This window comes from Daucus carota, chromosome 2, assembly GCF_001625215.2.
Source record: "Daucus carota subsp. sativus chromosome 2, DH1 v3.0, whole genome shotgun sequence".
Taxonomy (NCBI): domain Eukaryota; kingdom Viridiplantae; phylum Streptophyta; class Magnoliopsida; order Apiales; family Apiaceae; genus Daucus; species Daucus carota.
Genome location: NC_030382.2, coordinates 41808033 through 41829780, shown reverse-complemented (window position 1 = coordinate 41829780; position 21748 = coordinate 41808033). Strand labels below are relative to the sequence as shown.

General features: G+C 33.7%; 2 protein-coding genes and 1 pseudogene across 11 annotated transcripts; 1 reads left to right on the top strand and 2 right to left on the bottom strand.

Moving 5' to 3' along the window:
* The first annotated feature begins 1063 nt into the window (after positions 1–1063).
* LOC108207591 (uncharacterized) lies at positions 1064–3060 on the top strand. Its single transcript, XM_017378026.2, has 2 exons — positions 1064–1350; positions 2442–3060. Exon 2 carries the CDS (start codon positions 2443–2445, stop codon positions 3058–3060), a length of 618 nt encoding a protein of 205 aa, XP_017233515.1. The 5' UTR covers positions 1064–1350; position 2442.
* Positions 3061–6249: 3189 nt separating this feature from the next.
* Positions 6250–11157, bottom strand: LOC108206909 (TMV resistance protein N-like; annotated as a pseudogene).
* A 3453-nt stretch (positions 11158–14610) lies between these two features.
* LOC108209260 (disease resistance protein RPV1) lies at positions 14611–20122 on the bottom strand. Of its 10 annotated transcripts, none has more exons than XM_017380078.2 (8): positions 19511–20121; positions 18053–19235; positions 17521–17883; positions 16495–17430; positions 15509–16082; positions 15342–15393; positions 15170–15241; positions 14611–14942 (listed from the first exon to the last, which is right to left on the bottom strand). In XM_017380078.2, the coding sequence occupies exons 1-5, from the start codon at positions 19993–19995 to the stop codon at positions 15612–15614; spliced, it is 3438 nt and encodes a 1145-aa protein (XP_017235567.1). In that variant the 5' UTR covers positions 19996–20121; the 3' UTR covers positions 14611–14942; positions 15170–15241; positions 15342–15393; positions 15509–15611. The 10 variants fall into 10 exon arrangements, with proteins under 10 accessions (XP_017235567.1, XP_017235565.1, XP_017235569.1 ...); XM_017380076.2 differs by having other exon boundaries at positions 15362–15393; XM_017380080.2 differs by having other exon boundaries at positions 15524–16082.
* Between the last annotated feature and the right edge of the window lie 1626 nt (positions 20123–21748).

Below are 21748 nucleotides of genomic sequence, written 5' to 3'. Positions count from 1 at the left end.
TTTATTTATTTATTATTTTTAAATCTCAGGTTTATAGTAATTCGTGCGGCCACACTTTTTTTTAGACTCTTGAGTCTTGGCTGAGGTAAGCAAACTATCGTGTAGACTTAATTTGATATAACATGATTTTATTTTATTTAATATAATGATTCTGTGATATGCAAGCATGATATTTGTTAAACTTCTGATTTATTTTACGACTCATGAGAATCTATATTTTTCCAGAATTGACCACAGTATGTACATGTGTGGATAATAACTTATGTGCTCGCTTGTATTTTTAATCTTGTATATATACGTGCATATTTTAAAAGTTAGTGTAATTACAAATTTATTTTGTAGCAACATATTATATACCTTCTGTTATCGAATTAAATTAATTTTAATGACTGCTTTACTTTATGTACATTATTGTGGCACGGTATTATTTTAAATTCATTAAATTATCATTGTCATTATAGTTAAATTTATTTTCCGGGTTTCGCAAAGAACTTGAATAGTTTATATTTATTTTATTTCTGAAATATGTTATTATAATGTGGTGATTATATTCGCATATTATAGACTATAAGTTTTACCAGTTAATTATACCATGTATTTTAGCAAGTCAGTAGCCTATTTTCTTCAAGTGCTACTAAAACGTTCGGTCTAACTACTTGATTTATTGTTTATTTAATTTATTTAAAATGCTATTTAAAGTAACGAATTTTGCTTTGGTCTGATTTTATAAGTGTGTGATTATTATATATACGTGTTACTTATTTTATATAAAATCTCAGTGTATTTTTATAATTTTGGAAATAATAGTAATTAGTTTGTTATTATTATTATTATTATCATTGAATTAAATGTGAGATGTATAATATTTATTTATATATCAGATCTCATGCCTTTTAAATTTGTTAAGTGAATTTTTGCTAAATAATTTTATTGATATGTGTAGCATATTAGTTAATAATATTTATTTAATATATAAGTCTGCTTTATTACTAAAGCATATATTTACATGATTTCCTCGATTATCAAGTTATTAGTTATTTATCTTGAATATATGTCCTTGATTACTATTAAGAGCAAACCACTGTGTTGTGTAGCAGCGTGATAGTCGCACGTTGAGCTAGCTATTTAACTTTCAGTAGCGTATATATTTTAAGGTTGTGATAATGATATCCGGTATGTGCCGAATTGATACATATAGTCTTGTTAGTGTTATTATTATATTATTAGTATAAAATAGGTTGAGTTCTCTTCACTGGTTAATGTTAATAAATCTGATTTTTTTTAGATTTTAATAAGTAGGAGGCAAATCTGGTTGTGGATACTTCAGAGATAGTTTAGTATTCATATCAGGTACGGATTCTATTCTTTTCTCTCTTTTACTTAAATAATAAATATTTATTATATTTATTATTTTGACATTCTTAAAATCTCTTTTGTTATTGCACATCACTCTTTTCACTTGGCTTTCATATATTTGAATTATTGTTGCCTTGACTCCTATTGTTTCCTTTCGTTTTATGATTGTACCACTGTATATATTTTGTTCATTGAGTCGGCAACTTTTGTAATTGTTTGGGCTCTTAAACTTATCCGTGTGGGTAAATCACGGACAATGTTCACATGGAGTTCGTAGTAAAGGTGAACTAGACACCAACTCGTATCGGTGATTTAAGCATACGAGCACGTTTCTGGGGTATGAGACGTGAGAAGATCATGATCGTTATTGTTTTGTGGAATGTTTCATACATTCTTTATTTCTTCTTGTGGATAACCGAAGAAGAAATCATTGTTCTGTATTTGCTCGGTGATTGGAGTTGAGCAAGTACAGTTTTGTGTAAGAGACCCGTATTGTGTCATTTATTCATCATTGAGTCTTATTTATAGTTCATTGTTTATCTCGATTATTGTGACTTGAGGTACTTATTTGTACCAATTTATTGTAATCATTGTTTCGAGATTATTGATACTCTTTGCACCTACACTATTTTTATATTCGTACTGGGCATTGGCTCACTCTCGTTTGCTTTCTTTCCGCAGGTAATCAGGGGTAGCGGGGATCGTGATGAGTGACACCCACCTTTAGTTGCTTTCGTTGTTAGGGGCTATAATAAGACTTTAGAGCTTATATTTCTATTGATTTCAGACTTTGTTGGATTCATCATTATGGAGTTCAGACTTTATTATCCATATTGATATTTTGTTTGTTAAATCATTATAATATTTCCGAATAAATTTAGAATCATTTAATCATTTAGCCCTATTGTAAAAGTGGGGTGTTACATTTTGGCATCAGAGCTTAGGTTATGATTCTGTAGACTAGCCTTAGGGCATTTGACCTGTGAGTTTTGGGTTGACTTCGGATGGGTAGAAGTAAGATTTTATATAACTGCGATATTTACTCGATATTCACTATATATGTGTTCTCATAATAAATGTTGCAGGATGCCGCCTAGAAGAGATACCTCGAGAAATAATGCAGGAGGACAACAGATTGTGATGGACAGGGAAACTTTCTTGGACATGGTTAGGGAGGTAGCTAATCAGCAAAGGCAGAATCCTCCTGGTAATGTGCCCAATCAGGAAGGCCAGACTATGTTTGACCGTTTTATGAAGCAGCGGCCCAATGTTTTTAAGGAAGCTAAACACCCTATGGATGCTGAGGCTTGGATTGATCACATGGAGAAAATATTTCGGGTCCTAAATTGTTCTGAGGAGGAGAAAGCTCGTTTTGGTATCTACCGTCTTGAGGGGGATGCTAGTACTTGGTGGAAGTCAGTGGTGGCTTCTCATGCAGCTGGGTATGAGGACACTCTCACCTGGAATGTGTTCAAGACACATTTTGATCAGAGATATTTTCCTGCTAGTGTTCGGGAAGAGTATGCTCGTGAGTACCAGAATATTGCTCAGAAGGAGGATGAGTCTGTGGCAGATTTCCAGATTCGATTTCAGAGGTTGGCTAATTATGCTCGGTCTATTGCTGGGAACGACGCTGATAAAATTATGAAGTTCAATATCTTAAGAGTAGAAAGTTTCTGCAGATTCTCTGCCCCTCTATACTAAATTACTAATTCGGGATCTTAAATAAAAAACAGTACTGGGGGTGTTTGGATGATTGGTGGGAATGGGAATGGGGGTATGGGAATGGAGGGTATGGGAAATGGTAACCCAAGGAGTGTGGAGGTATTGATTTACCCTCCAAGAGGGAATAAGGTTCCCATTCCAAGCAAAAATTTTACTAATCCAAACACAATGTATGGGTATTAGGTTCCGATTCCCGTTAACCGGGCTCATTAACCATCAATCAAACGTCTCCACTGTGTTATGAGTAACTAAAGTGTGGCTACATGTAAGAGGTAAACAAAACAAGATCCGAGAGTCATTAATGTTAAACTTACCTTCCTGCATATTTATGTTTGAGTAGTGCTAGGTGCACATAATTGTGTACAGAAAATGATGTGGCAAGTGATGTGGTGGGTTTTAATTGGGGTTGTTGATGTAAATGCAGGGGGCCCATTCCAATTAAAACCCACCACATGTTATTATGTACATGTTTTTGTATACAATTATGTGCACCAAGCATTTTCCTTTATGTTTTCCTGACATGCTTCCGACTTTTTTTAGGGTAAGACGCAACTTGTTCACTTTCTTCAAATTGGCGGCAGAATTTGATGTTTTACGAACTTTGTTAAAACACCCGGGTTTCAAACGAGCTTCGTGCTTTTTAAAGATTTTTGTGACTCTCAGTCGGTCAGTCCTGTGTCGCACCAGCAGGGATGATAAAACAACCCGATGCGAGATCACATGTATATTATTTAACCTAAATTCGAAATCCGGGTCTTACATATGTAATCATCATTTTATTAATAAAATATACTCCCTCGGTTTATGAGTTGTACACACCTGGAGCGTCACACGCTTTAATGTTTCATTAAATTATTATTTTATAAATTATTCTTATTTTTTTCAGAAAAAAAATTAGATTTTTAAATTTTTATTCAGAAAAAAAAATCGAAATAAATTATAGAACCATATTTTATATAAGCATTGAGTAATGAGCGTATAGATTTAAATGAGATGGAGAAAATATATATTAACCGTTAATAGACATATTATTTAATAATTCAGATTAAAATTTGCCACAACAAGCCTAATGCAATACTCCCTCCGTCCCATTTTAACTGTTTTTGACTTTTTTACACGTATTTTAAGATGTTAAAAAAATCACATCTAAACATAATTATTTTTTATAAAATTTATATCAAATAAAAGTTTAGATAAGAATTGTATTATTTTATTGAGTGTAGGTATTATTTTTTTACACCTCAACATACGTGTTAAAAAGTCAAACATCAGTTAAAATGGGACGGAAGGAGTACTATATATTTCATTTTCTTGTATAATTTTATACTAAATGTAAGAAATATATATTATTTATTAATTTATAAATTGAAAAGATGACGTAAATAATATTTCTTTATAATATAAGTGACTAAAATCTTACGTGTCGTCTTATATGCCTAAAATAGTCAAGGGGCTAGTATATAAAGTAAGCGTAAATCAAAATTGAATATAATCGTGTATTTTACTGCATCAAATTTCATAATACATTCATATTGTTCATGAAAAACGAGTATATTTATTTTGCAATCTCTATCTCTAATTTATTTCAATTTTGTGTTGGTTCTCATAAATTAGGACCGTCTATATTCAGATAGTCCTTACTCTATAACATTTTTATAACGAGAAAGTCAATACGATACTCGCATTTATCGTATGTGTATAAACTGAATTCGCATCGAATGTTTATATCTGAATTTTTTTCCTTGATCAATCATCATCTTATAATCACATATTAACGAAAATTTTATATATCATTCGATACGATTAACCCTATAATTTCTCTTTTTATTTTTTGAAAAATATTTTTTGTTGTATATCTGTCCAGGCAAGTGCTCAAGTGAGAACTAGATGCCTATATGAGATATGAGAACTAATTTTAGCCACATATTCAATCTGATCTGACGGCCCCACCAAGGGCAACAAACAAGAATATAATACACCAGCCCACACGCAGTCCCAGCTATTGCCTGCTGTTTTTAATTTGATTTTTCCAGTCAATTGGTAAACTTTTTTCAAAATCTGACTTTATTGAATTTTTATTTATCTCCCAACGATCAATTTGCATAAAAATATATGCTATGTTTCGACAAAATTCTCATTTTAATCTCATTTTAAGGGTTCTCACTAGAGTAATCCTCTATCCCTCCATATAACAACCCTCCATGTAACAAATACACTAATAAATTTAATTTACATTCCAAACCACGTGTGTTTCTCGAATAGCGTAACCTTGTTTAAAATATTTTTAGGGATCATTTGGCAAATCTGAGCGAGTTATATCTGATTGAATAAAAGATCTGAATAATCTGAATCAATAAAATATCTGAATTTGAATAATAAATATCATTTGACATGTAAATTTTAATAATATCTGAATGATTTTTATTTCCTAATTTTCTCAATAATTTATTAATTGAACTGAGAATATTATAAAAAAATCTATATTAAATAAATAAATAAATAATGAAAGAATCTTTTAATGGCTTCATGCAAATAAAGTAATAACTAATTCATAAATTCTAAAAATATTTTTTGCGCACCATAAAGTTGCATAATTAGCATTCATTTTTTTTCCTAAAGCTATTTTCTGTTAATCCTATTATCTAGGTGAATATGTACATAATAATTCTAAAACAGCTCATTCTAGCTGAATGGATGAGACAGGAATCTAAGCATGAATGAATTGGCATTAAAAGTTTGGCTCAGCTGTATAAAAAAGGGTTACCAAACGAGATGGATTCAAGATGCACATGTGTGTCTGCAATTAAAAATATCATTTCCAATGTGTATCTTATGTTTGTTCTTGTGCATTTCAGTCACAACATCGGCCTTCTACTCCAATTTTACAACCTAACTTTCTCATGCTCCCTCTAGAGTCGTGATTTATAGACTACTTCAGATGATTTAACTTATTCACAAAATTTTTTAAGCACTTTTTTTATCATTCTACTCAGGTGACACCATAAGCTACTGCTACATCAGTCTATTCCATTAAGTTCCTCTCCTATATTCAAAGAATCACTCTTGGTTGAAATTTCACAACCTCACTAGAAACACAATCCTCAAGCCTTTGTTCAACCATATTCTATTAGAATAGGATTTTCTAGTATAACTATTGTAAACATTCAATCCAGCCATATTCTACATTATTACTTTAAAAATAGTGCATACATAACTCAAGGAGACAAATTGTAGCATACACACATAATACACAACCTACATTTACCAAATTGTATGACCGTGATAACACTAGTTTAGGTTTATCATTTTCACACAGATTCCCTGGCCATATCTCGAAGCAGCTGATGCATTTCCAGCTCGTCTCTGTCATTGATCGTCAGAAAGCAGTTTTTCTCCAGAGTACATATATTATCATGTAGGCAATGATAACGATTTCCCATTATTCGGAGGACCTCTTCCATCTTGCTTCCTAGGAAAAAACAAGCAATGTCGAGGAATACTTTCTTCAGCACAGAATCATCCAACGCTAAGGCATCCAAGCTAATCATAAGTTTTTGCTGAATAGTGCTGTTGGGACTTTCCTGCAAGTTCTTGATGTAATCTTGCCAATCTCCAGCAGATCGCGAAGACAAATGTGACCCGAAAACCTGAAGAGCAAATGGAAGCCCACCAGCCTGGTGCAGAACGTCTTTACAGAATACCGTCAAAGATCTGTTTAGCTTTCCATTTTCAAATGCATTTTGGGTCAATAGCGCCAGTGACTCAGCAGGATCCAACACATTTGCCACGTAACAATAATTGGTTTCTACATCAATTTCATCCGGCATCTCTTCTTTCCTTGTAGTTATAATAACTACACTGCCAGAAACAAATGGTCCTACCAGTGATTGATATTGATTAAGGTCCTCTAAATCATCAATAACAACTAGGACTTTTGTTGAAATTATTCCATCTCTTATCAACTTAGTTCCTTGGTCAACATTGTGAACCTTGATTTCACCATCTTTCTTGAGAACATCATTAACAAGTTTCTGTTGTAATATTTCAGGGCCTTTGAATGTCTTCCAAGCTTCGCTAACATCTGTAAGAAAGCAGCTGCCCTCAAAGCTTCCTTCTCTCAAGAGCTGTTCAAAAAGGGCTTTGGCTAGAGTTGTTTTACCTACTCCAGCCATACCATGTATACCAAACTTAATGACGCCTTCTGTGCCACTGCTCAACAATGCTGTTATGCCTTTAACACGATAACCCAACCTGACTGGATATTCTGCAACACTTAATGCCTGGGGTTTCTTTTCGATTAAAATCTCATCAATAATTTCATTGATAATATCAGTCTCAGACCTGCAATGCAATTCTCTTTATCATGATACATATTGGTAAATATATTAATATCAATGCTTGTTTGTTACCAAGTCTAGTTTCACTTTTCGAATAATTTCTTTCAGGGACAGAAATGTATATTAATTATCAGTTTATAAATGCAAGCAGTAAACTGAAAGGATTAGTGTTAACTGCTAAATGTTTAAATTTACCTGTTTTCAGATATACAGTATCCAGAAAATTTAGCAACTTTTCTTAGTGCAAGGCGCCAATTCTCGACTTTCCCCAAATTACCGCTAAAAGTAATTTTAAGTCCTTCAAAAACTTCTGTGAAACCTCCAGTTTGGTCTTCGACAACTGATGCATCGATTTTATAAAACACAGGTATAACCAATTTCTTCCGCCTTAAAATATCGTCGAGCTCATCAAGGCACCGGTAGGAAGAAATATAATTTGCTGAGAGGACAACAACAAAAAATTTGGATTCCCAGAAAGCTTGCGGCAATCCAATTACTTCTCCGGTGCTCAGCTCAACATCTCCCTTATATGTTCGAATTTCATGACGATCCAGGGCAGTGTACAAATGACTGGTAAAGTGAGTGTCTGCACTGCAATAGCTTAAGAAAACATCCCAGTCGGTGAGAGTTGAATCTTGCAAAGAAGTGGATGGAGTTTCAAGGTATTCCTTATCAGTAAGATTCAACTCAACAAGCTTACTAAGATTTAGGATCGAATCTGGTATTTTTGGAACAGCTAGTCCCCATGCATTGAGCTCTGTTAAAGATTCTATGTTCCCTAAATCCATAGGCAATTCTTCCAAATTACTACAACCACCAACATTTAGACTTTTGAGTGCTCTGAAGTTGCAAATGTTGTCCGGAAGACTTCTTAGGTTCACACAACCACTCAAATTTAAGGAAATCAGACTTAGCAAACATCCAATTGATATATGGACCTCCTCTAACCTTTTACAGCCCTTGAGATTTAAAAATTTAAGAGACGACAATGTAGTGAAGTCGGGAGTTGTAACTAAATCTTGTGAATAAGACATGTCCAGAGTCGTCAACATTTCAAAAACTTGTGAATCCTGTAAAAATGAGGGCAATGGCGAGTGATTTATTCACACATTTTTATATATATGCATAATTGCTATTAGTGAAAGTCACATATTCAGGTTTACCTACCATGTTTAGCTCCCAAAATGTTCTCATTTTGCTACTAGGCAATGCAAGGAAAACAAGTTCTTGCGGGAAAAATTCAGAAGGTAAGCACCTCAAAGGAAAGTGATCCCAATGCAGCCACCTCAAATTTGCAAATGTTTGCTCAAAATTCCCAGTGACATTTCCACCGCTGAGGTAAAGAAACCTTAATATTCTCATCCGTTTGAATGTTTTGGTCACAAATGATACTCCCTCAAGTGCCTTATGGTAGTTAAACTTGCAAGGAATGATGCCTTCGATTGCTTCTGTTCCCTGGCATTTAATAGAGAAAAAAGTTAATGAGTAGTGTTTGATAAATAAACTTAAGAAAGGGAAACAGAGATAGACAGAAATTTAAACAGGAAGAAAATGCGAGAAGCAAGAAGCGGCGTTGTATCATATTAAAATAATATGAAACCATCATATTTATCTTTGTAAGAACTCTAAGATATAGACATCATGAAGTCACCTTTTTCCTCTTCAATACTTCACGTATAATATTTGATCCCCACAATCTACTATGTTTTCCAGGCTCATCATAAGATCTGTTACGCGCTACTTCTCTTCCCGTATCTCTAAGCAGATCATGCATTCTCAACTCGTATCTATTATTGATAGTCAGTAAGCATCTTTTCTTTAGAGTGTCAATTTTATGATCCACGTAGGAATAATAAGTTTCTAGTATTGGAACTACCTCCCTTTTTCTCTGTCCTACGAAAAAACAAGCAATGTCAAGGAATATTTTCTTGAGCATAGGATCCTCGAGCTCTATGGCATCCAAGCTAATTACAAGTTTTTGCTGAATAGTGCTGTCTGGGATTCTCTGCAGTTTCTCAATGTAACATTTCCATCCTTCCTCAGACCGTGTAGACAAATATGCACCGAAAACTACGAGAGCTAAAGGAAGCCCACCAGCAAGACTTAAAATGTCTTTCAACAGAAACTTCAAAGCATGCTCCGGTACAGCATTTCCAAATGCATGCTGGGAAAGCAGTGCTAATGAATCATCATCTTCCATCAGATTTATATAGAGTCTATATCTCTTCTCTACTTCAATTTTAAGCAGCAGCTCTTCATCCCTGGTGGTTACAATAACAACACTCCCTGGACCAAATATTCCAGGCACCAAATTTTTATAGTGTTTGAGTTTGTTTATATCATCAATGAGAACCATAACTTTTGCTGAACCAAAACGCTCTCTTATAAACTTAGTTCCCTCTTCAACATTGTGGATCTTATGTTGTTTTTTACTCCTAAGAAATTCATCAATAAATTGCTGTTGTAATAATACCAGTCCATTTTCTCTCCCTGCAGTCTCCCTAACATCTGCAAGAAAGCAGCAGTACTTAAACCTTCTGTCCAAGAGTTGATTGTAAAGAGCTTTGGCAAGAGTTGTTTTTCCCACTCCACCCATGCCATACATACCAATTATAGTGACACCTTCTGTATCACAGCTCATTAATGTTGTTATGTCTTTAACACGAGTCTCTAACCCAGTCGGAAAAGCGGCAACTTCCAAACTCCGTGGTTTTATTTCGATTTCAATTCTATCAACAATTTCGGTGATTATATCAGCTTCATCCCTGCCATGCAATTCAAGTAATCGTGAAACAGATTTTTGTATATCGATTAATTAATAAATGTAAAGATTTACATCATTAACATAGCTAAAGTTTGATAAATATTCTATACTGAACAATATTCTATACTGAAAAACTCTTAGGACAGTTCATGTAAAGATTTCATGATGTACTTGTACTTGTATGTGTTATCTTAATTATTTTATGAAAATGAAGGAAAACAGTAACCAGGAGACCATATGTAGTCTCCAGTCTATTAAATATTTGAAAAATCACATCTGCAAAACTTAATGAAGTGGATGCAGCTCACTCGCTGGTGATAAATTTGTGCTTGTCTAATTTTGTTTCTAATTTTTTGTTATCAATCTTATCACATATATGTTGCGTCTGAAAAACTTAATATGTAAGTTACCTTTCTGCAGATATGTGTTGCCCGGAAAAGCCAGCAACTTCTTCTAGTGTGCGGCGCCATTTCTCCACTCTCTCTTTTCTATCAGCAAAACGAATTTCATATTCTTCAAAAGGTTCCTCAAAACTGCCAGTTTGGCGTCGAACTACAGATGGCTCAATTTTGTAGTACATGTACACCAATCACCAACCGGTTCATTTTTTTGTAATTTTTGTAGATCTCTACAAGTTCATCCAGGCACCAAGTGGACGAAGCATAATTTTCCGAGAAGACAACAACATAAATCAGGGATTCCTGAATAGCTTGGTGCAAACCTTTTTTGATAACTTCTCCTGTGCTCACCTCAGGTACATCCTTAAACGTCCGAATTCCATGATCAGCTAGTCTTTTGTACAAATGACTGACAAAATTTGATCGAGTGTCAGCACCGCGGAAGCTCAAGAAAACGTCCCAAAGAAGATGTGGTCTTTGAGAATTTGGAGGAGGCTCTAGATATGAAACAGAAGAGGATGGAGATTGAGAACTTGTTGAAGCCATTAGTTCGCTGGACGAAACCATGGATGCATGGACACAACCTTGTTTGACTTGTTAATGAGTTACTCTTAGGTTCATTTTTTTCTGTGCATACACTGAGATATGACTGCATTTAAAGCCGATCCTACACACCTGCCAACTGCAGTTTTCTAGTTTTCTTCATATCTAGTCACCACATTAAAAGTGTGTACTTGTAATATTTGCAGAGTACTACTACTTGCTCTGAAAATTGTATATGATAAATGGGTCTTTCTAGTGTGTGCTCATGGGCACACATTAAACACTAAATTTGATGAGTTTGGGGGATTTTAATTGGTGGACTTGGTGTAAATGCAGGGGGGCCATCTTTATTTATGATTAGATGACCAACAAAAATGCACCAAACTCACAGGAGTGGTGCTTATTGTGTGCCCATGGGCACACCATAGAAAAACCGATGAGAAATTACGATAAATTATCATATTTCTTAAAGCTTTCTTTTTGCATAATAACTATCTCTATATCATCATAATAAGAATGAAAAAAGCTAAGATGTTGTGTTCTCTGCAAATATTATGCATACTTGTCGTTATATTTTCATTTTTTTATTCTAAATGATTACAACTTCTTTATCACTCTTTTAAACATTGAAGCGCCCTTTTTTCAAGTAATTAGTATAAGAAAATATAAATTCATACTGATTTTCTCTTCTTTACATCTGATAGGCGGAGATACTGTTAATACTAAGTATCAATACTAAGAAATATTGGTGCCCCTTATATGGCATAACAAGAGCTATCACACAAAAGCTATATTAGTAGTACAATGATGAGCCAGGAGATAATTTTTAAATGAAGTATGGGGACCTGCCAGGCAATTACTGAGACTCTTAATTTAGTTAATCACATTTTGCTGAACAAATTTAAATATAGAAAGAGATGGATATTGATTTGTGGATATGAACAAATACTATTCATAGAAAACTCAAAGTCACATTAAACATACCACAGAAGAAGAATTAGATAACTTTCACCAAAGTAGCAATGTGGCTGGCGTCCATATGCTAAATCTTTGACTAATCTCATCCTGTAAAAAGTGGAAAACAATTTATGAGCATAACATATTTGTAAGACCATTATAATTGACATGCCTGGGCTCAAATCTGAATCAGAAATATATAATGGGCTTTTTGTTTGATAAGCAACGAATTTAGCTGTCCTATTTAGTACTATCAATTACGTTTATTAGCCCGAGTTCTTAGTCTTGTTACAAATATTTGGGACAATGATCGATATATCTAGATACTTAAAAGGGTTCCCACATAAGAGTTAAGACTACCAACCCCATGCCATGCAAACACTTACAAGAATAGAGATTACTCTGCAGACTCGATATATATATGGGCAACACAATTCTAGTAAAACTTCGTATCAATATAAAAATTTAAACAAAGATAACATATGTTCATGTCAGTCTAATGACTGGGACATTGTTTCAAGTACTTCGTGGACAAACACAGAGCTCAATATATTAACAATGCAATGTCCATTGCAGAATGAAACTAAAATATACAGTATTGCATAAGAAACTATATTTTACCATCATTCGTTAAGTTCAATAGTACATTAGTATTAACTTAGATTCAAGCATAACTTAGTTTCCAGCCCTTACACACCACCTCTATTTCTTCCTATCTAGTCACCACATCAGAAGCGTGTACATAAATATTATTCACACTTTTTAAATTTTTGTTTTTCATTCTAAATTACAACTTCTTTATCACTCTTCTAAAACATAGTAGCGTCCTTTTCTCAAGTAATTAGTAAAAAATATAAATTTCATACGGATTTTCTCTTCGTGTTTACTTCTGGTAAGAAGAGATACTATATCAATACTAGTTATCAACACTAATATGCGGAAATATTCGTGGCCCTTATATGGCATAACAAGAACCAGCAGAAGAAAGCTAAATCCATAGTACAATGATGAGCAAGGAGATGAATTTTAAATGAAATATGAGGACCTGCCAGGCAACTACTGAGGCTCTTAATTGATTTAATCCCATTTTGCTTAACAAATTCAAAAATAGAAATAGATGGATATTGATTTGTGGATATGAACAAATGCTCTTCATAGAAAAACTCAAAGTTACGTTAAACGTACCAGAAACAGATACTCCTCTTGCATGTATACATTTGGAATGGACACGGATACCAAGAAAAGTGTATAAAATAGTGTAAAGTAAATGAGAAAAAAAAGTTGGTAAAATGGTTATTTAATTGATAGATTTGAAAAAGTAGATGGAAGTGATGGGTGGGTGAGATTTTTATATTGTAAATGTTTACTATTTTGGGAAAATTTTGAAATGTATATAATTGAATGGTACATCCTAAAAAAGAAAGTGTATAGAAATCAGAGGGACGGAGTGAGTAACTTTTTTCAAAGTAGCAGTGTAGTTAAATCATGTAGTACATGATATGTAGAAGGTGGAAAACATTTACTACGAGCATAACATATTTTTATAAATTATTTTTATTTTTATTTTCTTCTACATAAAGATTTAAAGTCTAAATTTTTATTCAGAAACAAAAATTATAAAAATATATTATATAACTATATTTTATAAAAATTTTGAAATACGTGTTAAACAATGAAAAAATTATATAAAAACATGTGGGATTGAGAGTAATTTACGAGATCCGAAGAGTAAAAAGTAATAATCTAGATATTTGGATTTTCTTTACAGCCTTGTTGTAAAATATGTCCTTTTTAAGATGTCCATTTTGACTTCTGATCACTCAAATTTTACTGAAATTTATATGTATTATATAATTGGAAACAATAGTAAAATTACATCATTAAGAAGTATATTTAGTCTATTTTAAATGCAACTTTCAGATTTTAAAAATAATAAATAGATAATTTTTAATGTTGTATCAAAAATTGGTCAATTTAACTTCTTGAAAAATAATATAAACAATATGGATGTAAAAGGGGACGGTAACAAAGATAAGGGTATTGTCGGAGGGTCGCGGTCCACAGCCATTAATGACTGTGAAGCCGTTAACTAACATATAAGTTTTGAGCCGTTGGATGAATATCCAGCAGTCAGAATCATATTAAAATTTTAACATGTTCAGCGCGGACAGTGATTCTCATGTCCGACGCTTTTTTAGCATTAGATGAGGATTCCCCGTCCAGCGCTAAAAAAACGCTGGACATGTTAAAAATTCAATATGATCTTGGCAGCTGGATTTGCATCCTAACGGCTCAAAATGTGTATGTCAGTTAAACTGTTCCTGACATATGACTGTCAGGACCCGGATCTTTTTCTAAATGGATTAAACCACTGCTTATGTAAAAAACTCGACACCCTTTCATCCCAATTGTAAATACCCATAGGCCATATGGTGTTTCGTAGTTCGCACAATGCGAACCCGATGACCTCTTGCCAGCAGTAAACAGAAGCGAGTAGTCGAAATCTTTTTCTTGTTTTATTGCGGTGAAATAAAAAAAGTAAATCCACAAAATTAATTAGCTAAATCAGAACGTGTTTTGTATCAGTGTCAAGTATCAGGGGCGCACTTGACCATCATTTGAACTAAGGAACAAATCTTTTCTACAGTCAGTCTGTCACATTTAGCCTTTTGCATTGCTAGATATAGAAATATGATGCCTAAACTGTTATATAACCAGATAGAGACCCTCGTGCAATCATCTGCAGGACTGCAGCCATGAACTCTAACAGATCTCTAGTTCCCGGAAATGCTATTTTGTGGTACATTGAAGTATTTTCGGCACTTCCACCAACTGCTTTCAATCCAGCAAAGTTAGAGCAACCTGCAGACAAGCAGAAGGGAAACGATCAAAGATTTCACAGAACAAATAGATGATGAAGTAAATAGTAGGAAGAACAAGTCCCTAAAGCGTGAATTGATGTGTTATTTAAAATATGATATATATTCAGCAAAAAAAATTAATACCAATAATCAATCCAACTGACATCAAAATATCTTCCATTTATATGCACGCGTAGTACAGAAATATATAAAGGTGATGGCACTGACCTTATGGCCTAGGTTGAAATAATCAGCTAGAACTGGTCATTTCCCGCAGAAACTTGGTTTCTCACTAAATGACTGCAACCCCAATTTGAACACCACACCATATTATATTAATGTAAACCATAATAACCAAACAAAGAAAAAAAGAATTCCAGTGTGTGATAAATAGATATACATCATATTGTTATAATTTACCACTTTCTTGTGTAACTTGTTCTTGGCTGTTCCTGTAGGTGGGAAACAAATGGCACACATGTAGTTACATGTCATGTCCGAAAAAAAAATTAGGCGCTATCAATAAAATGATTGAGTATATGAATAGGTTATCCTTTGTTTATTTACCACTTTCTTGTTCACCTGGTTCTTGGCTGTTCCTGTAGGTCAATGGCACACATGTACCAACAAAGTGCTTTCTTGTTCATCCATTTTCTGAGAAAAAGAGGAATCAGTTGTCACTTATTAAATGTTTCAACCGTTTAAAAGGATAGCTTCCTTCATCTTGTACTTGACCCTTGGTGCTGTCATGCTCAATCTTTGGAATCTCCATTTTGTAAAGTAGATGAACACCAAGAATATCTTGATTTGCTACTAATTCAATACTGTAGTCAGCATCTGTGACAGTAAAAACTGATCTTGGTACTACTACCATCCATGATTCATTGTAATAATGAGCATAAAGCCCATCATAACTGCATTTCAAATTACTTGTGGTAGTCTTAACAGAGTAATCAAGCCTGTAAAACCCTTCATCGTCACAGTATTTAAAGCAAAGAATCATCCCCAAGAAATTTTGTGACACATCTGGCTGCAAATCTAAAGTCACAGTTGACCCTGAATCCCGCGACCGACTAATCCAATCCGGAAACTCTGCTGACCGAGCATAAATTTTAACTTCATGCCCAAATCCAGAGTAAATCTGTTAGCAAAATATATGTCAAATATAATAAAATAAAGCGACAAATATACACGGCATCTACTATTGAACTACTACCTTTGTTTCCCATTTAGGGTTTATAATCGACAATTGTTCGTAATATAATAACATGGAAGATGCATATATTGTTTATGTAAATGACACTATTTCCGATAACAACTTCTTAAGCTTATCGTGTCAAAACTACAATGAATAGTGTGTGCTGACAATTTGTTTCTATTATTATAACTTCTTAATTAGTGACTAAAATTGTCTTAGATTAATTGTTTTCAGTTCTTAGCTTTAGTAGCTAGATGATTATAATCACATAAAATGATGTGTCATTATTTAAATTTATTGTTGTTTAAAGAGTTCAGTATCATCTAAATATAATCAGAAGACTGAATAGACAAACCTGAAAGAGATGTTGTGTGAAAGTGTATGCCATGAGAGATGAGTTGCAACCACCCAAAGGAAGTTCTCGTAAAGAAGTGAGTTCCTCCAAGCCTTGAATCTCTTCCAAACCACTACAACCTGTCAGCTCCAACATCTCCAATTGTTTCAAATTGGATAGATTTGGTAATTGTAACATTGAAGTACAATCTTCTGCTCTGAGCTCTATCAGAGTAGTAGGAAGTTCTGGGATAGATGACAGACGGCGACAACCTTTGAGACTGAGAACTTCTAGATAGGGGAGCTGACTAATAACGGATGGCAAGTTGGTGATAAAAGTATCGGATAAAAACAACTTTTTCAAATATAAAGCAGTCTTGAAATTTTTCTGAGGAAGTTGTTTTGCCAAAGAAGCACCTCTTGCATAAAGCTCACTTAACCGTGTAAGCTTCAGCAGTTGATATGGCAATATTTCTAGTTGATTACAGTAAGAAATATCAAGAATTTTCAGTGATCTCAGGTTGTCAATAGTATCGGGAAAAGTTTTGAGGTACTTGTTACAACTTAATCTCAGCTCAACAAGCTTAGTAAGCTGTCCGATCGAATCTGGTATTTTAGAAACATTTAATCCCTCCGCAATGAGTTCTTTCATGCATCCAATGTTTCCTAATTGAAGAGGCAATTCTACTAGACGACTGCAATCAACAATATTTAGACTTTTAAGAGCCCCCAAGTTACAAATGCTGTCTGGAAGACTTCTGAGGTTCACACAACCACCCAGATTTAAGGAAACAAGGGTCGCCAGACTTCCAATTGATACGTGAACCTCTTCCAAACTTTCACAGCCTTCCAGATTCAGATTTTCAAGAAATGGTAATATGGTAAAGTCTGGTGTGCAAGTTAAATCTAGAGATCTCCACATATTTAAAGTCTTTAGCTTTTTAAAAACCTGTGAGACCTGGAAAAAGTGAGTGCTATTAGGGGAAACTACATCAATAATTTTTATGTCAACTGTCATATATGTAACGAAAATAGTCGTAATACCTACCATATTTACCTCCCACATTGTTCTCAATTTGCTATGTGGCAACTCAAGGATAACAAGCTTTTGCGGATAAAATGTAGAAGGTAAATACTCTAAAGGACACCATTTCCAACAGAGCCACCTTAAATTTTCAAATTTTTCTTCAAAGCTTCCAGTGAGCTCCACACAATCAAGATGAAGAAATCTTAGTTTGCTCATCCTTTTGAATGTTTCTGTAGTGAATGATGCTTCACCAAATGGATCCTGGTGGTAAGAGTTCTGATAGATGATGACTTTTTTGAATGTTTCCTTAGCGATTGATGCTTCAACATATGAATCCTTGCGGTAAGATCTCTGATGGATGATAACTTCAATAGCGTTTGTTCCCTAAAAGATTATGAGAACAATGTTGATGATGATTGTTTATTAGATAAAGCAAAGAGAAAGAGAAAGATGGAATGAGTTACATTGTGGTTCTTTAACACATAATGTCATCTTATGAGCCACATATACATAAAAAGAAAACTTCAGGAGTCTATAAATATAACAAAATCACCTTTTCCTTCTTCAACACATCACATATATCTTTTGATTCCCAGAGTCTACTACGGTCACCAGGCTCACCAAGAGAATTTTTACGTATAACTTCCCTTCCTATGTCCCGAATCAGATCATGCATCACAAACTTGTCTCTATCATTGATAGTAAGTAAACATCTCTTCTGTAGAATATCAATTTTGTGGTCTACATAGGAATAATAAGCATCCATTATCTCAACAGCATCTTCTCTATCCCATCCAATGAAAAAACAAGCAATATCCAAAAAAATATCCTGCAGCATAGGATCAACAAATTTTAGTGCATCAAAGCTGATCTTAAGTTTTTCCTCAACAGCGTCAATGGATACTCGTTTTAATTCATCGACAGATGTCACTCCTTGCTGACGTTGTTTAAGCAAGTCTGAGCCGAAAACCTTAAGTGCCAACGGAAGCCCCCCAGCCTGTTGTAAAATTTCTTGGGAAATTTCCATAAGAGTGTCGGATATCATATTATTGCCAAAGGCATGTAGGCTAAAAAGTTGAAATGACTCTGCATCATTCAGTTCATTTACTTTATATCTGGCTTCTACTTCAATTGAATCCAATAGATCTTCATTTCTTGTTGTGATTATCATTATGCTACCCAAAGCAAATCGCCCTTCCAAATATTCCAGTTGTCTAGGGTCATCTAAATCATCAATAACAATCAGCACTTTCATTGAGCAAATTCTAGCTCTTATAAACTCAATTCCCTGGTCAACATTGTAGACGTTAATGTTCTGACATTTAAGAACATTGTTAAGAAGTTGCTGCTGCAAACATTCTAGGCCTTCTTTTCTCGAAACGTCCCTAACGTTTTCCAGGAAACAGCTACCTTGAAAGCGCCTATAGTTTTCATTATAGAAAGCTTTGGCGAGAGTTGTTTTTCCAACTCCGCCCATACCGTATATACCAATCTTTTTTGCTGAAGTTGTCTTTCCAAGTCCACCCATACCACATATACTAATCTTTTCGGCCAGAGTTGTTTTGGCAAGTCCATCGGTACCACCATGTATACCTTCTGTGAAACTTTCTACCAATGTTGTTATTTTTTTAACACGAGAAGCCAACCCAACTGGATATTCAGCAACATATAAAGTCTTGGGATTTATTTCGAGCAGAACACCATCAACAATTTCATTGACAATATCGATTTCGTATCTGCAAGGAAATTGTTTATACATATTGAAAAGGAAATCAAGAAAACACTTGCATACGACGACGTTTTGTGAATAATTGTTGTTATCAATGAAATTCGCACAAGTCCGGAAATGGATCCAAATGCTTAATTAGCTTTGTTTTAATTATCAACAAATTTTCTCATGCTCATTCATATGCTTACCTAACCATTTGGATCTCTTTCTTGTACCTCTATCATCACTTCAAATGTTTCTACTTTTTATATAATAAACATGATCCATATGGTGTTGACTTACCTGTCTCCAGATACATGGTATCCCGAGAGATTGGCAACTTCGAATAGTGTTAAGCGCCACCTGTCGACTTTCTCCTTTCCGAAATCAATCAGATGTCTGTCAAAAGCTTTCTTGTAGCTGTCTTTTTGGTGGCGCACAACCGATGGATCTATCATATAAAACACAGGAGTGAGCGATCTTCCGGTTGTTTTGCAACAGCTAAGGATCTCTGCAAGCTCGTTAAGGCACCAACTTGAATTAGCATAATTTTCCGACAACACAACAACGTAACTCTTGGATTCCTGGATAGCTTGGAAGAGGGAGTCTGAAATTTCTTCTCCTTTGTGTAGCTCAGAATCATCCTTAAATGTTCGAATTTCAGCACGTTCGAAGGCAGCGTACAAATGACTGGTGAAGGTATTCCGAGTGTCTTTGCCTCGGAAACTCAAAAAGACATCCCATGTAGAAGGAGCTGAAACTGGAGTTTGAGAATATGAAGTAGACATTGATTCACTCAGCAGATCAAGGAGGGGAAGAAGATTGTTCTGATAAGATTGGGAAACTGGATTTTGATGTAATAAAAGGAAGATAACGAATGTTTCCTTGGTATATATATCAACTACAAGTCAACCAAAGTTCATCCAGATATTTTTCATTAGATTATTTAGATGTTGATGAAATGTGCAAGTTAACCTGGACCCTTTATTTAATTTATTTTTCATAAACATGGACCTCTTTAAAAAATATACGATTATAACAGTGGGCTAAATATTATGTAAAATTTAGTAGCACACTTTGTTTCAATAATTCTATCTATATATATATAGACTATATTTTAAATATAATATGTTATTATTATTTTAAGTTTTTATAAATAAAATATATATTATTTTAATAGGATAATTGATGACGTGACATTTGTTACCGACAAATTTGTAATGATTAGTCATTCATAAAACATAGGATAAATTATAGATAAGAAAAAAAATATAGTTGGAGTGTGATATTTTCAGGAAATTATCTATATTTTTAATATTTTAATTTATTTTTTAGTTAGAGATTTTTCATGAGATTGCTTTTAGTATATCTTTTCATTTACTAATTTTAACTTTAATTTTGCGTCCGTCTTTCTGTGACGCACTCCTATAAAAATATATCATTTCAACTAGTAAATTTGTAATTTACTTAATTATGATAATGCACTGATTTTTTTACATACTTACCTATACTAGTATAAATTAATGGACTCTTACTTACCGCATTACGGTCAGTGTTCTAAAAGTTGGCGATTAATCGGGATTAATCACCAATTAATTGCTGTTCGGTCGGCCAACGATTCGATTAAGCGTTAATCAGTGAAAAATCATTTTTTTTTCCCGAAAATCGGTCAAAAGACGGGATTAATCTGAAAAAGTCGGTCAAAAATCAGTGAATTTCAAAAATTTTAAAAAACAAACCAAAAAATTTTAAAATTAATTTTAAATAAAACAAAAGGCATGGAAATGACAAATCATAGAAATTAAAGTTGTTTACTTGTTTTTATTACCTTTCACTCTTTCAATATTAGCCCCTAAACTCAAATTACAAAAATTTGCAATATCTTCCTTCGCAGATTGAATCAAATTGAAGTTTATATATGAGATGACTAGACTTATATATGTATATAAAAGCATGTTTTGTATTATAAAAAATCATTAATTTTTTGATTTTATGAGACTATACATTTATAGTATATATAATTATATTAATATATATATATATATATAATTTAAAAAATAATATTAAATTGATTACGATTAATGATGCGATTAATCACTCCGATTAATCTCACATTATCAAATTAATCGTTGCACGGTGCCTTCACCGACTAAGTTCGATTCCCGCTTTATACAACAGTGATTATAGTATACTCAATCTACGAACGTAACGATTATTTTTCACTTTCTTTTATTAAAGACCTGTGAAACGTTCTCAATCTACGAACGTAACGATTATTTTTCACCTTCTTTTATTAAAGATCTGTGAAACGTTCTAGAAACGCAATCAAGATTTATCCAAAGTGTAAGGTCGTCTCTCTCTCTAGTCAAATTCTTTCCGAAATCAAGTATTTTTTTGTCGTGGTTATGGCGGAAGGCTAACACCGATTTTGTCGGTGAATCAAGATCTGGTCTATTTACATAATGGTTACATTGATTTATTTTTGGATTTTGCTTCAAACCCTTCTTCAGTTGCTGACGATCTTAATTTCATATGTATAGG